The sequence below is a fragment of the Daphnia pulicaria genome, chromosome 4 (genome assembly GCF_021234035.1).
Source record: "Daphnia pulicaria isolate SC F1-1A chromosome 4, SC_F0-13Bv2, whole genome shotgun sequence".
In the NCBI taxonomy this organism is placed as follows: Eukaryota; Metazoa; Arthropoda; class Branchiopoda; order Diplostraca; family Daphniidae; genus Daphnia; species Daphnia pulicaria.
Window position 1 is genome coordinate 18,011,189 of NC_060916.1, and position 14,934 is coordinate 18,026,122.

Genomic DNA, 14,934 nt, shown 5'->3' on the forward strand with positions numbered 1-14,934 from the left:
GGCCGATAGCAGAACGAAGATTGTTATTACGCTTGACACCCTATGTAGACCCAATCCTTTGTTCGACAAGCAGACGGTTGATGGAAAACCTCTGACGAAGCCTTATGGACATGGAGAATTCCTACAGGGTCGCGTCAGCCAATTTGAGCACATTGGGCGTGGCCGCGTGGGGATGTCAGCGGAGAAGGATAGCAGGCGGAAAACGATACTGTTTATTCATTTTACCAGAAAATGCCACATAATAGGTAATGCGAAAAAAACCAGCGCAACTCCGGGACTTTTCCGTGCTATTTATGAATTATGAGTGTTCACTCATCTACTTTTTTTTTCGAATGTTTCCGCTGTGTGGGAATCGCCTATCGTCTCTGTCAAACCCTTAGAACAAAACGCGGCTGTGATGAAAAAAAGTACAGGAACTGACTCGGAGAATAGTACTTGCAAGTATAAAATGATTTGCTGGTTGGTTTGATACGTTTTCATTAATTTTCCTACACGATTGGCTAGCACGATGGGAAACTCTCCTCTGACGACCACATTTTTCCTTCCAGAATAATACAAACAAGATAACTGATTAAATAGAAAATACATTTTAAAATCATCAAATATAATTTAAAAATAAATGGCCGGAAATGGCAAGTGTTTTGATTAGAGTTTATTACATATGAAGACATCCAGACATAGAAACTGTTTAGAACTAACATCGAGCTCGCAATAGAAGCGACGACTATTTCATTGATTTATGGTTGGAATTCGACTTCTTCATTTTAAAAAGTAAGTTCTGACTTCTCATCATCACTCGTCAGAGATGGTAACGCGTTTCGGAGCCATCAGAAAGCATGATAGCAACTGTTTTGCCACTGTGCCACTGAAGACGAGCCATTCTCAACGGTATCGTACTTCCAGGTCTTACACACTGCGGCACGGGATCAGTGGTGTATGTTTTAACACAGCGTGTCTGAACCGCTCCCAATCCAAACACACCCGTCGCCGATTGCTACACAAACGGGAATAAACAATTAAACATGTCGAATCATTGAAAATGTTGCTGGTGCAGAGACGGGTCTATTTGAAACACGTGTTTCTTACCTGCCAAAACGACAGCCTGTTCTCTGTGCTAGAGTACGACGCTAAATTTTTCCCGTCAGGCGAAAAGGCGCAAGCCGTTATCTCGGCATTGTGTGCCTGAATGTACTGTATGTAGACAAGCGATTACAATCGATTCATTATTTGAGTTTAACGACAAGACTATTTTGACAGACTCCAAATCTCGAACGGAGAATGAGTTGTTGCAATAATTAGAAATGAAATTAACAAATCACCTGGCACTTTTGCCCGCGGAGTTCGTACAAAGCCAGAGATCCATTTCGAGAACCGACGGCTATTCGACGACTTGAAGAGCAATGAGTGATCTGGCTGAAACGACACAAGGAAGGAAACACTTCAGAAAGGGACCGACCTTTCAAATGCCCGTGGTCCACGCAATGTAAAACGATGTCGGTGACCTACAACATCAAATGCAAATACAATTTCTCAGGGAAAATCATCAGGAAATTGGTATAGAACGGATGGAACGTGGATTACAACCAACTCCACTCCGTGGGCAATAAACGAATAGCAAAGGCAACACTATACAGACCTCTACGAGCAGATCCGAAATGTCAGCTTGCATTTTGTCGATGAGCAATTCAATCACTCGAAGTATTTCTGGTTTAGCTCTGGCTAGGGTCGTATTAGCGAGATTAACATTTAATGCCTGGGCATTCTGCTGTAAAGTGATGTATCTTGCAACCTATCAAACCAGCCAAAATCAGGTATTATAGTCTCAACCTATTGAATTGGCGGTGATAAGGAGAGATTTCCATTTTGAAATACGGACCTCTCTTGCCATAGTTGTGATGAATGCAGCGGGTCGTGCAGTGGCTATCAGTGTTAGAGCATGCCGTGACGTGCGGCAAGAGTCGGCTGCTGGACTCAAAGGAAGACCGTAGCTCATACTGTAGAGTGTAGACGATATTACATCAAAAAATTTTTTTTCACAAATGTCACGAAGTGAAAAATCAACTTGAAATTGAAAAAGAAGGGAATTGTGTCTAACCTCGGGATGAGTTTATCTCCTTCACAGCAAAGTTCAAGCATGGACAGGAGCACTTTGGAGACATCAAGATGTGGTTCCCAGACCGTGAAACCACGTCCAATCAAATCGATGGCTGCTCGTCGTAACGAAGTATGCAAAGGTAATTTGGGTGTCGCTGGCGCCAACAACAAATAAGTCAGTGCTTTGCCTAAACATAAAACGTTACTATTATTCTGTTAACTCGGCGATAAGAGACGATCTACTGCACAGACAACATTGCGCTGATTATCTTTAAAAAATAAATAAATAAATAAATATTTCACACGTACTGGTCAATCGTGCAAGATTCTGATTCGGTCCCAGGCCAAAACCTTCGACAGTCTTCTTTTTGCGCGGATCTGCCTCGCCTGTTCTCTTATTTTCGCCGACGTCTTGGCCAAATTCCGCTCCAATGACACCCAATAATACTACAGAGGTCGCTTGTCGTCGCTTGAGTTCCATGGAACGATTGGGTCGGCGAAGGGCAACATCTGACAAAGAATTCATCAATCTAGCGACAAAGCAATGCCTGAAATAGCAATTGCAACATATACAGTACCTTCACCATCATCTTCATCATCGTGATCCTCTTCCGCCTCATACTCTCCGGTTGGACGGGCTGGTGAACTTCCATCACTTCCCCACTGCTGTGAAGGAATCGAAAGATTCTGCGTTCCAGATCCCGTGAGATTGGCTGCGTTCGATCCGACGCTCAGCGAAGAGCCGATTATAGTGAAGGGATCTGCATATGTGGGCAGAAAAGTGGCCCACTTATCCACCAAGGATTTTCTCCCATCCACTCCCACTCGCTCCAACTCGGCAAGGAGAAGAGCTTGTGCTGCTTCTCGAATCTAGGCAATAGACAAAGATTTCGATAGACACAAAATAGCAAATTCAATGTATATGGCTGATTACCTCTAAACAACGGTCTTGCCAACGACGCGCAAGCATTTCTATCTGAGCCTTTCTAAATACTTCCAAGACCGAAGAATTGTGCAGCAGTTGGAGCTCTTGAACTTTGTCGGGCAACAGCACACAATGCAAAGTTGCCATCAAGCTCCATCCCTGCTTGGTTTGCACATCAAGGACCATGGAAGATTCCTCTCCCTTTCTATCCTCGCTGGACCTCGCGATTTCTCTACAGCCAAGCGAAAATTCATTACACCACGTGAAACGGACGTCTAGTCATTTTAAAATAATAGATAGGAATCTAAAAAAAAAAACCTCAAGACATAATGAATAGACAGATTTAGAAAACACTAGATGATATGCGTTTGATCAGTATAAACTTTTGAACCTTGGGGGAAATTGGCGGATGATTTTCCCGTCGGTGAATGCAGCACTGTTCATAGACATAAGCGTATTTGATAGCGCCACAATAGCTAGTAAATGGTTGGTGGTTAACGTGCTCGATATCGCCCAATGTCCAAATGAAGTGAAATGATCTACAGGCTCTCCGGCAGGCCATGTAGGAAGCATAAGCATCATGTGGCCTGTATGAGAGAAGAAAAACAAAAAAAATAGTAAATAAAACTAGACAAATTTCCTTTTAAAAGGACAACAATGTCTGAATGAACGTACCAGAACGTGAAATAAGTCCGAAGCATACGGGGCTCTTGGGTTTGGCGAGACCTAATCTGTTCTGGCAGGCATGATCCAAATCCTTGTCCAATGTCCATCCATGCAGTAATGAAAGAAGAAGCTGGGCTATTTCCATTGTCAAACTCCAATCGTTGGGCAAAGTATGCGGAATTTGACGTTGACGCACATTTTCGTTGTTGGAAAGACCGTCGTCTTCAGCTCCTAATTTAGAAAATCAAACTTTATAGAAACAGATACATATATTCCCATTTATCTAGTGCTGGTATACTTTAAAATTTTAACATTTATTTATGTATGATACAATATCTTAAAAATGTATCAAATAGCCAAATAATGCTTCAGACAAAACTTAGTAAATAACTAGAAAAATCAGTGTTTTTTTCTCAAAGATAACCATTTTCCCTATAAAAAATGACGGAAAAATGATGAATAAAAATGTAAAACACCTTGATAGGATTTTTATAACACGGCCGAAAATTATAGAATATAACCAAATTTCAATTACCTCTCTCTGAAGACCTAACACTGGCTCCAGCATCACTTCTGGATTGGATTTTATGTTGCATGTTCTCCGCGCTTTCTCTCACTTTTGCCAGAATGCCTGCAAGTAAATCAAAGCTCAAAGTACTTAGTCAAAATGTCTAAAAGAGCAAAACTACTATAGTTTTGAATGGCAATAAGTTGCCATGATGCAGTGTTTCTACAATGTGTACCGTGTTTGTCTTTGTCTTTAAGACGTCTTTCCATGTCTCCGGCTTTGTCCTTAACTTTGCCAAGGAAATCTAATATTTTTCCGGTATTTTGATTAGTAGCATGGAGGTTATGTTAGTGACAAGTTATGGAGTAAAATATTTAAAAAACAATGTCAAATCCAAAGAACTTGTCAAGTAATACCTGCGATTTTCTTTTGGGCATCTGGTGAAGCCGAATGAGTCAAAGCGGCAACTTTTTGATATTCACTTTGGTTGATGAGACCGTGAGTCTCCAGGGTGTTGGGTGACATCAAACTATACTCCTCGTGCAACAGTTGAACTGCAAATATTTTTTATGAGTTAAAAAAACAAACGAGCTAAACTCTATTCCATTTAAAAACAAAATACCAACGAGTGCTTCTGCATCGAAGAAAACGGCGTGAAATTCTTTTTCACTCGCGTTTGAACGAAGTCCCTGGATGGTCAAGGGAACGCCTCGATCCTTGGCATGATCTCCAGAATCATGATGACCTGACGCACTTGCGTGCTGCAGTTGATTGAGTCCCCTCTTTGGTGGATCAATGCATCAAAACTTGAATAATAAAACAGCAACGAAAATATAATTGCAGGAAAAAAGATTTACAAGAGCGGCATGTCGGATGGCAGAGATGTTGCGATGCTTCAGCCCACGGAAAAAATGTACAGCGGGATTGGCCAGCCCTCCTTCTTGAAAACTAGGAACGATAGAAACGCTTTCATCACATGCGTTCAATATTTCTTCAGCAGACATCCCATGGACGACTCGATCTAACTGCCCTGATTACACCAAAATAATAATGGTTCAAAAACGCAAACACTGTCAATTCAAATTTTGCTCCGGCCATAACGTTATTGAGATCAAATTTGTTTCTTTACCAGTCTCCATTTGCCAGACATAAAGAGTTCCATCGGAACAAGCGACCATCATAAAGTCGTCTAGCGGGCGCCATTTGATGCACGTCACTGGAAATAGGTGACGTGATGCGAGGAGAACACATTTGCGCTCCTTTAAACTGATGAGAGAAACGGAATGGTCTTTGGCAACGCTACAGATGCACTGCAAAATGCGCGGCTAAGAATATTTAAATATATAATGTTAGTAGTTTCTTTTCTTTCGTCAATCGAACGTTAGAGATCCAAACTACCGATGAATTAGCTGGAGGTACGAGTAACTGAGCTATTTCTCCAACTTGGACACAGAATTTTTGCAGTAGTGTTCCAGAAGAGATGTCCCATAAGCAGAGAGTGAAGTCGGCCCCGCCCGATACGAGTTGAACTGGATCGTAGCGAGTGTGTAATTGATAAGGATACAACAAGCAAGTCACTCTGGATGTATGTCCCTCAAGAGTGAGCATATTTTGTAAATCTAGATTTTTAAAAATGTCAATTTTCATCACACACAATTCATTAAAAAATATATTTTGCCATTTGAAAGAGAGGAAAATGATTACCATTCTGAGATTGCTGAAGAAGCAGCGACTTGAGTGTTGCGAGGCCATTAACAAGAACAATAGAACCATCTGCTCTGCCACACACGAGACGATTTTGTGTTGTAATATACAAACTAGCTGTGACAGAGATATTGTTGTCCTAAAGGGAAAACATTATCGGAGACTATTCAAGGCATCTTTCAACACGATAGTAATCTTACCACATGACTTAGTACTCCAACGGGTTTCGGATAAATTGCGTCCCATGCATCTGCAAGGCTACTGCATGACTGGGGATTCATAACTTAATCAAGAATTCCAAAATAGAAGAAATACCACCAATTATGAGTCATCAAATAATGGTAAAATTACTTGGCGGGTTGTCAAAATCAAGTTGTTGAATTTGTTCCAACTGATTGTCCGTAACCTCTGGAATGCTGAACACGGAAACACGACCGTTTGCATCACCTCGCAATAAAAGTTTGACCAGCCGGCCGTCACCCTTGACAACTAAACTACAGCGAATGGAAGGCGGGCAAGGGAATTTCTGTGGGAAAAAAAAAAAAACACAGGGTATAAAAGATTAGTTTTCAAACCACATAAAAAAATAGATAAGTCATTACTTGCTCATCTGCCAATTTCAGAACGCAGTAGAGGAAAGGGAAATCTTCTTCTGAGGATTTATTGTGGAAGTCCTTGCTCTCCACGACACAACTGTGAAAAAATTGAAGACGTTACGAACATTAACGCTCAACGTTATGGACTTGAACGAGCTAAAACTGAAGGGGTTGTTTAACCTAACTAATTAGAAAAGATCGGCAGACACTAACCGCATGACATGTCCTTTCAGTTTGCTGAGAAACCAAAAATAAGTCATTTATCAGAGTATTATTGTTTACATTATGGTCCACTTCAAAGAAACTTAACAGTTCGAACAAATTATTTCACAAACATAACAAATTTAAGACCAATATTTAAGAGACATTTTTGTGTTTTGTTAGATTAATTTGTTTAATCTACACAACAGTAAAGAAAATGTTTGTTACTTTGTTGGAAGTCGATAGATGAATCCCGTCCCTGCGTTATTCCATACGATAACGCGATCGGTAGCCAAGAAATCTCCACCAACCCACGATTCGCCTTGCCTCGATGCCATGGAGCACAGCAACGAAAAATCGCCGGCATCGTAAATCTAAGCAAAACAATATCGTCGTATTCATGGAGCCCATTTTTAAGACATAAGACAAACAAAATATATATCGCGTAGCCGCGCAAAAAAAAATTCCGTAGAAGATTTTGACTTAATCTTTTATGCTCTTTTGCCGGACTGTTAATGGAAATTGGCAAGATAAAAAAAAAAAAAAAAATGTTGACGCAAATGGATTTGGTATATGAGAAATCTTCCGTTTTCTCGCCTGTCCCACACAGTCTGACAATACACCATACAAATGTACAGTCAAAACCTTCTGGGGATTTGTTATTGTTTGTTTGTTTTTGTTTTTTTGCACGGAACTGTACGGGATAGTTTCGTTACCTGCCAATATTTAGGACTAACAATGATAACAGTCCTTTGATTATACAAACAACACGTCATAGACGTTGCACTTAAACAACGAATTTGCTTGCTCTCATGTTCCAGAACGGGTTCTCCTAAATTGTTCAAATCTTGTGCGCCTACAGTCCAGACTTTGACCACGCCGCTAGTGGTTAATCCCAATACCACATCATCTGAGAAAGTCACGAGGAATTAATTATAAGAAATCATCAGGGAAAATTGCCAGCGAACCCTTCGGGACTTTCCATACCTTGCCTCCGTGTTGGACGTAAAACGTGAATTGCTGCCATCCAATCAGGATGCACGCGACTAGTCAGATTCATAATTATTTCTAAAGTAAACGGGTCAATGACAAGGATCTCTGGATAGTTTCCAATGCAAAACAGAGACGCATCTTCAGTCCCTCCAAACGAATATGACTAATTCAAAAAAAAAATACAATTAATGATGTGTAACTTTGATAACTAACAAACATATTACCTGTATGTGAGAATGAATTTGGGGGAGCTTAACTGATTCAATACATTGACCATCAATCAAATCCCATGTACACATTTCTCTGTAAATTTGAATAATAGTAAGAAAAAACACTGAAATATTCTAATGGCTTAAAGTTCAAACCCATTTTCTGATGAACTGACGATACATTCCATTTCTAGGGTGTTCTTAGCTGCTACAAGACACACAATAGAAGCTGTATGACCCACTAATAAACATTTAGGGGTGGCCTAAATAAGATTTCAAAACAAATTTTATGGATTGTTAACTGGTACCCTTAAATTATGAAAAAGTAATTCTTAAATTACACAACAAATTACAGAAAAACAATTCGTTCAGAAAACAGAGACCAAACATGAGCAATACTCAATTATCAATTTATTGTCAAGCAGAAAATTAAATTTATTACCTTGTAAGTATTTGGATCCATAACCCAAACACACAGTTGACCATCATGACTTCCGGTTACTAAAGTACAATGATCATGTGAAATTTGGATTGCTGAAATGCAATGGGATGGAGATGATTCCCCCCTAATAAGAAATCTAATGTTAACACAACAATTTGTAAAATAAGCAGTAGTTTTTTTTTTAAATACCAAAACATCAAAGGAATGACAAGATGAGGAGATGTAGGTCCAGCCATTTTGTTTCTAAAATGAATTACAAAAAACTGTCACTAAAGACAATATTTAAAAAAATCGCCGATTTTATAACGAAGCCAATTGAGAATATGTTCCGCTGATACAGTCTCACTTTATTATTAATTGCTTCACTTTCACAGATTTTACATGTCCACCAAAACACTATTGATTGTGTAATGTTATGATTATCTGGATCTACTCTGACAGCTGACATCAAAAACTGTTTTCATCTGCTGTTTTTCGTAGCCTAAGGCCCTTAAGCAGAGCCTAATAGTGGAGTTGAGTTATCCAAAAGGTGGGATTACGTCAAACTAACTGCAAGAAGCAATTTAATTCATGAACTTTGTTCATATCAATTATTATGATTATTTTACATAAACTTCTTGAGATCAAATTAAGTATTTAAAAAATATATCATCTGACTGCGGCACCCACCATTTTAACACAGTCTCTTACGGCGGATAGTTCATCCGTTAACTATTAATTACAGACGATCTATTAGTCTAAATTTTTTGCTGTAGGTCTCTAAATAACGTAGTAGAGAATGAAACTGATTCATTGCATGGATTCAATAAATCTACTACAAGGGCTCATCAAAATCCGTTCTTTACTCGCAACTTCAGCTGTTCGGGTCGTGCAACGCAGGAATAAAACTTATCAAAGTCACAATTCGTCCGCATTGAAAGAATTTTTTTTCCCGCGAAATGTAAAATATAATGCACACACACACACACACACAAAACGCTTCAGAAAAAAATAAAATAAAACGCTAAGCAAACAGTTTAGTAATGCGCACATTACAATTTTTTAAAATTAAAAATATTATGATATTTTATAAGACTGCAAAAATGCACCATTTAACATTTATTTACAGACCATTTTAGTGCACGAATAAAAATTATACAGGCATATTGCAACGTGAGTGTATGATTTAAATTTACTGTACGTCTGGCTATGCCATAATGAGTAAATTCAATACCCGCGAACAAATTAATTTCAAACAGAACGAATAAAGTAAAGTCATTACGGTATGCATGAAACTTCATGCAACCTTTGAATATAGATCAAAGAGTTGGCGTACGAAAAACAAGAAAAAAAAAATTACTTGTTCCTGATCGGGAGACAATGAGACATGAGACATGAGACATTCAGAGGCGATTAGTATTTGTAATGAGCTGATGGGATTGCAACGACGATTCAATTCCACGTGTAACATTTGATTATAAATAGAACCACATCATTAATATTTCTTCTATAATTTTCTTTTGTATGAAGAGCTGCTGAATGTTTTGTTAGATAATCCAGAGCTATAGACTCGGATAGGAGTCTATAGCTCTGGATAATCGTAATCTCATTTATCGTCTTAATTCAATATTAATTAAATGTAAGAAATAAAAAAATATGTGTTTTCTCATGTTTTTTTCTCTGCAATATTTTTAAAACATTTATTTTTTATATTTACTCAAAAGTTTTATTTGTTTGTTTTAAGAATCGGCAACGCTGACGGGAAGTCGCAAAGTTGCCGCTTTGCCTTTTCTTTCTCAGATCGTGCTGCTAGCTTGCTCTTCGTGCCGACCATTTTGTTCTATCGGTCACTTCTTCTGTTGGTGTGCCCAGAGTGGAGTCGGCACCATGAGGTACAGTAGAAATCTTTTATGTGTTTATGTGATTTTCTTGCAAAGTTAATTGTGCTTATTCATTTTATCAAGATTGAAGTTGTGTATATTTAGTTGAAAATACTTTATTTATTGTTGGTATTGAAAGACTAAGCATGTGATGTCAAAAGTGGCCTCACCATGTCTAGTAACTTGTACTTGTGAAGCTTCTTGGTAGAATTTGTACTTGTGTTCGATTTTGGAAAATGCATTTCAATTACATTTCAATCAGGGGCTATATTCTAGGACTTTTATATCAAATGATGAAATTTTTCTAATTTATCAATTTTTATTGCAGCAACCTACGTCTCCAGAAGAGGCTTTCAGCCTCAGTGATGAAGTGTGGCAAGCGCAAAGTGTGGCTTGACCCCAATGAAGTAAATGAAATAGCCAATGCCAACTCCAGTAAGTTACATTATCATGTCATGTGTTTTTGATTACTTAACAAGTTTGTTGTAGGGCAAAATATTCGCAAGTTGATTAAGGATGGCTTGATCATCAAGAAACCTGTCGCAGTCCACTCACGTGCCCGCGTACGTAAAAATACCGAAGCTCGTCGTAAGGGAAGACACTGTGGTTTTGGTAAAAGGAAGGGTACTGCGAATGCCCGTATGCCACAGAAACTCCTTTGGATCCGTCGTATGCGAGTGTTGCGTCGTCTCCTTAAACGTTACCGCGAGGCCAAGAAAATCGATCGTCATTTGTACCACAATTTGTACATGAAGTCAAAGGGTGAGTTTAAGATAAATTTAAATCTTGCAAGTGAGTTAACATAAGTCTTGTGTACAGGTAATGTCTTCAAGAACAAGCGTGTGTTGATGGAATTCATCCACAAGAAGAAGGCAGAGAAGGCCCGCAGCAAGATGTTGAGTGACCAGGCTGAGGCTAGGAGATTGAAGGTGAAGGAGGCTCGCAAACGACGAGAAGACCGCGTCATTCAAAAGAAACAGGAGCTGATCCAGGCTTTCCAAAAGGAGGAGGAGAGCAAAAAGTGAAATTTGACATTGTGTTAATGTTGACTGTCATTAGATTTATGTTCTTGGATATTAATCTGTGGCGAAACAATACAATCAAAGTTTCCTTTACATATTTAACTTTTCATTAGCATGGGATGGGTGTTTTAAACCTTTGCTGTTTTCTCTGCATCTGCTATTCATAAATTCCCAGCGATGATTTTTATAATATAAATCATTATTACTTATCCAATAAGTTTTTTAAGTTTGCCATTTCATCACTCCATGGAGTTTCTAGCAAAATTTCCCAATAGTGATTATAGGAGGTTGTACAAGTATAAAAAAAAGGTCAACTATCAGACATAACCTGTTTATTAATTTAAACATTCTATTTTACACGTTTTCTATTGATTCTCTTCACGGCTTTGAACATTTCATTTTTGCTACGCTTAGTTGAAAGAGGACTAGTGACGGTGCTAACAGTTTCATGGGCCGTTTCATTGTCCTTTTCACGCTGCCACTCTGTTTTCAAATCCTCCAGAAGTTTAGGTGTCAGCAAACCTTCAGACAACAGGCGATCGGCTATCCTTCCATGAGATGATATGGAGTTCACGATATTGACTGCATTGTCTGAAAAAAAAAAAACATGAAGGGAAAGATGCGTTAACCCAAATGAATGGAAAGTGAAATGGTTCTTGACAGAAATTCTTACGGAAATAGGGAGTTTTCTTAGCACTCGGAACATGTTGGTTTTCTTCAGCCTCGACCGCTTGACTCGTTCCACTGCTTACTCCGGTTTCCGAGTTTATTAATAGTCTAGTAAGCTGCGCCACACCTGTTTGAATTAAACAGTCAAGTTCCTTTTGCATATCTCGAACCAGAGAAGCGTCAGGAAACAAATCCTATTAAATGAATTAAGGTTGTTGTGTTTTAAATTCTTCCTATTTAAAAATTAATTCAATGTATGACATGCTTACCTGGAAGCGATAACTTAACCAAAGGTATAAATCGAGCACATCAAATACAGATTCAAGGTGAACTAATTCGAGCAACGTGTTGGGGCAAGAAAAAGGCAAGCCAATTTGCCGTCCCAACCAATCTGGTAAAAATTTGGGCATAAATAACAGCGGTTGTGTAATATTAATAATATAGTGTTGTTACCGAAGGAAAGGACTTCGTTCCTGCTGTACTGACGTGCAAACTTCAAAAACATGGAACAGACGAAAGGTATTTTCCTATTGATAGGAGCACAGCAAAATACATACCGAGCTCGCAAAGGTAGAGGAACGTGCTGAATCATGTCAGCCAAAAACTTGAAATCGTTAATGTTGCATATGAAATAAAGAGAATCGTCAAGTGTTGATAAATTGACGAATATATCAATCAAGTTCGATAGGTTAGCATGGGGCAAATGATAGGCATAGAGTTCGATTTGTTCGGCTGTTGGATGTAAACCAACTTGATTGATTGGCTCTGGATGTTGGGATAGAAGTCGTTTGAGTGTTGGCAAATCTTCATTTTTTAGAGTTGTTACATAGCCAGTCGAAAACTGGGTTCCATACCGGCCAGCTCTTCCGGCAATTTGCAAAGCCTGCGAAGTGCTTATAGTGTCCATTTCTTTCTCCCCTTTTTCATTTGTCGTAGGTTTGATGAGAGAATTAAATATAACGCGGCCAATATTCAGATTCAATCCCATGCCAATAGCATCAGTAGCAACCAGAACTTTACAGGGGTGATCGGGATCATTGAACTTCTTGGCTTGCGCTAATTTTGTTCCAGGTGGTAGTGATCCATAAATCACTGCGCATTCAATGCCCATAGCTTCAATTTGTCTCATAGACCAGAATATGTCTTGCTTGTTGAAACAAACTAAACAGTCTCCCGGCCTAATCTTATCTAAGGTTCCCAGAGAAGCATCTTCGATAATTAGCTCCGTAAGACGTTTATATCGACGCATCTCGATTTCTTCGCTGGCACTCATGAGAATTTCTTTTACAACATCAATTGCGGCGGCTTCACCACAAACGTGCACCTCTTCAGCAACTACACCCAATAATGCTCTTGTCCATGCCCAACCGCGACTAGGGTCCTTTAACATCTGAATTTCATCAATAACAGCAACCTATGAAAATTCAAGATTTCACCAACAATGTCAGAAATCACACGGTTAAATTGATAATTTAATTATATTGAAAAATTGTACATACTTCATATGGAGTGTTCACTGAGACCATTTCAACAGTGCAAGATACATGGGAAGAAGGAGATTTATCAGTAGCATTAGCAAAATTTCTTTCTTCTCCAGTTACTAAATCACATGGGACACCACGCTGATTACTTTTGTAATACACTTCAGATGCCAAAAGTTTTAAGGGACCACAATAAACTCCTGATTTTGAATTAAAAAACCTTTCAAGAGCATGATATGTTTTCCCACTATTTGTTGGGCCAGAATGAAATACAATTTTGCGTGTCAAAGCTCTTGCTTCAGGGTACCTAAACATATCAAAGAACCAAAATGAAATAAATCTTTACATAATCACATTTATCTAAATTTTACCAATTTGCAGGAAGTCGAAGATCAGAGATTTTTTTCAAATCATCAAGGCATTCTAAATGAGGAAAAGCTTGTTTTGCATGCCGAATAAAGTATGGTAACAAACTATCTAAATGACAAGCTCCTGCTATGATATCACTTAGGGTGACATGTAAATCAACTGGCAACTTGTCATCTTCAAGACAAAATTTTCTGAAACTGAGGTATGTCTGATGATATATGTAATCTGCAAATAATGCTTTTGTTTAGTTTTCATCACACAGAAAGATTAGTGACATAATAAACACATACTGTCAATTCCATTTTCCACAGCTGCAGCTTTAATTTCTCTTCGTTGATAGAATTTCGCTAACCATTTCATTATTTCTTCTTTGTTGAGTTTTCCAGTTAATTCAGCACCCACATTTGAACTATCTGGCATAGATTTGACAGGTAAAGGGACCATAAGTTGTGACACTGGAGGCATGGTCTTTTTTTGTCTTATTAGAATCCTGCAATAGTTAAAATTTGAAACATAAACACTGTGTTTCACAAGATACTTTATTAGGCCAGGCACAAGCATGTTGATTGATGATTTCTATTATAGTAATTGGACTTTAAGGTAGACACACTGTAGGCACTATATTTCATACATGGTGAGTTGGGAAAACCACATGGCCCTGCTGTATGTGGTTCCGGTAACTATGGGAACGCCGTATGTTAGCAGACGAAATTAAGGGTTTTCGCATATAGCTTGCTTTCTGCTACACCGCCATCTCTCCTGCACCGATAAACCCCGCCTAGTCACGTGATGGTTGCTTGTCTCTGATTGTTGCCTTTGTCGGTCCCTTTCTTTTTACTCCGCGTTTAGGGCAGGCTCCAAACAGAGTATAGACCTAGTCGATTATTTGACACTCCCATAAAGACAGAGTAAATACGGAAATAGAATCCGGAAAGATCTATCCTGTGCAAAATCGCAAGACGATTCAAACGACACGAAGGGCACACGAAGTCCATATTTTTATCTTCTTTATTTAATACCGAGATAACCGGGATCCGGGATTGCAAATCGTGAAACATCACGAAAACACAAAGTCTCTCAGGGCCATCAAGGGCTCGTAAAAAGAATTATCGATAGGAAATGTAGCTTTTTCATCAAATCATTAAAATAAATCATTTTCACCGAAAATGAAAAAGTCTAAGCTGATTTCAAACTTC

General features: G+C 38.7%; 3 protein-coding genes and 1 long non-coding RNA gene across 9 annotated transcripts; 2 read left to right on the top strand and 2 right to left on the bottom strand.

Annotated features, from left to right (window-relative positions):
- Nucleotides 1-101: 101 nt before the first annotated feature.
- On the top strand, nt 102-834 carry LOC124337495. The gene is made up of 3 exons (XR_006917398.1): nt 102-245; nt 381-441; nt 505-834. It is a non-coding gene; the product is annotated as an uncharacterized LOC124337495 (long non-coding RNA).
- LOC124337490 (WD repeat-containing protein 7-like) lies at nt 638-9,025 on the bottom strand. Of its 6 annotated transcripts, none has more exons than XM_046791494.1 (31): nt 9,008-9,025; nt 8,528-8,581; nt 8,339-8,462; nt 8,053-8,159; nt 7,912-7,990; nt 7,682-7,850; nt 7,411-7,604; nt 6,923-7,068; nt 6,707-6,730; nt 6,500-6,590; nt 6,249-6,423; nt 6,098-6,180; nt 5,898-6,036; nt 5,592-5,812; nt 5,323-5,518; nt 5,051-5,223; nt 4,816-4,975; nt 4,610-4,747; nt 4,429-4,497; nt 4,221-4,316; nt 3,695-3,916; nt 3,411-3,606; nt 3,029-3,251; nt 2,673-2,964; nt 2,404-2,604; nt 2,096-2,282; nt 1,877-1,994; nt 1,637-1,789; nt 1,320-1,502; nt 1,087-1,191; nt 638-994 (listed from the first exon to the last, which is right to left on the bottom strand). In XM_046791494.1, the coding sequence occupies exons 2-31, from the start codon at nt 8,572-8,574 to the stop codon at nt 800-802; spliced, it is 4,506 nt and encodes a 1,501-aa protein (XP_046647450.1). In that variant the 5' UTR covers nt 8,575-8,581; nt 9,008-9,025; the 3' UTR covers nt 638-799. The 6 variants fall into 6 exon arrangements, with proteins under 6 accessions (XP_046647450.1, XP_046647449.1, XP_046647448.1 ...); XM_046791493.1 differs by lacking the exon at nt 9,008-9,025 and adding an exon at nt 8,685-8,798; XM_046791492.1 differs by lacking the exon at nt 9,008-9,025 and having other exon boundaries at nt 8,528-8,800.
- A 1,052-nt stretch (nt 9,026-10,077) lies between these two features.
- Nucleotides 10,078-11,312, top strand: LOC124337493 (60S ribosomal protein L19-like). The gene is made up of 4 exons (XM_046791500.1): nt 10,078-10,209; nt 10,526-10,632; nt 10,687-10,959; nt 11,017-11,312. Exons 1-4 carry the CDS (start codon nt 10,205-10,207, stop codon nt 11,220-11,222), a joined length of 591 nt encoding a protein of 196 aa, XP_046647456.1. The 5' UTR covers nt 10,078-10,204; the 3' UTR covers nt 11,223-11,312.
- A 224-nt stretch (nt 11,313-11,536) lies between these two features.
- LOC124337492 (ATP-dependent RNA helicase SUV3 homolog, mitochondrial-like) lies at nt 11,537-14,427 on the bottom strand. Its single transcript, XM_046791498.1, has 7 exons — nt 14,029-14,427; nt 13,741-13,963; nt 13,388-13,676; nt 12,342-13,302; nt 12,158-12,279; nt 11,893-12,082; nt 11,537-11,810 (listed from the first exon to the last, which is right to left on the bottom strand). Exons 1-7 carry the CDS (start codon nt 14,297-14,299, stop codon nt 11,569-11,571), a joined length of 2,298 nt encoding a protein of 765 aa, XP_046647454.1. The 5' UTR covers nt 14,300-14,427; the 3' UTR covers nt 11,537-11,568.
- Between the last annotated feature and the right edge of the window lie 507 nt (nt 14,428-14,934).

What these genes read in the sequence shown, in the direction of transcription:
- LOC124337493 (XM_046791500.1), top strand. An exon ending in AATAGCCAATGCCAACTCCA is followed by an intron (nt 10,633 to 10,686) that starts GTAAGTTACATT and finishes AGTTTGTTGTAG; the next exon opens with GGCAAAATATTCGCAAGTTG. An exon ending in TTTGTACATGAAGTCAAAGG is followed by an intron (nt 10,960 to 11,016) that starts GTGAGTTTAAGA and finishes TCTTGTGTACAG; the next exon opens with GTAATGTCTTCAAGAACAAG.
- LOC124337490 (XM_046791494.1), bottom strand. Translation starts at nt 8,574, where the DNA reads ATGGCTGGACCTACATCTCCTCATCTTGTCATTCCTTTGATGTTTTG. An exon ending in GTCATTCCTTTGATGTTTTG is followed by an intron (nt 8,463 to 8,527) that starts GTATTTAAAAAA and finishes ATTTCTTATTAG; the next exon opens with GGGGGAATCATCTCCATCCC. An exon ending in TGAAATTGGCAGATGAGCAA is followed by an intron (nt 6,424 to 6,499) that starts GTAATGACTTAT and finishes TTTTTCCCACAG; the next exon opens with AAATTCCCTTGCCCGCCTTC.
- LOC124337492 (XM_046791498.1), bottom strand. Translation starts at nt 14,299, where the DNA reads ATGCTTGTGCCTGGCCTAATAAAGTATCTTGTGAAACACAGTGTTTAT. An exon ending in GGTTAAGTTATCGCTTCCAG is followed by an intron (nt 12,083 to 12,157) that starts GTAAGCATGTCA and finishes TTCATTTAATAG; the next exon opens with GATTTGTTTCCTGACGCTTC. An exon ending in TAAGAAAACTCCCTATTTCC is followed by an intron (nt 11,811 to 11,892) that starts GTAAGAATTTCT and finishes TTTTTTTTTCAG; the next exon opens with ACAATGCAGTCAATATCGTG.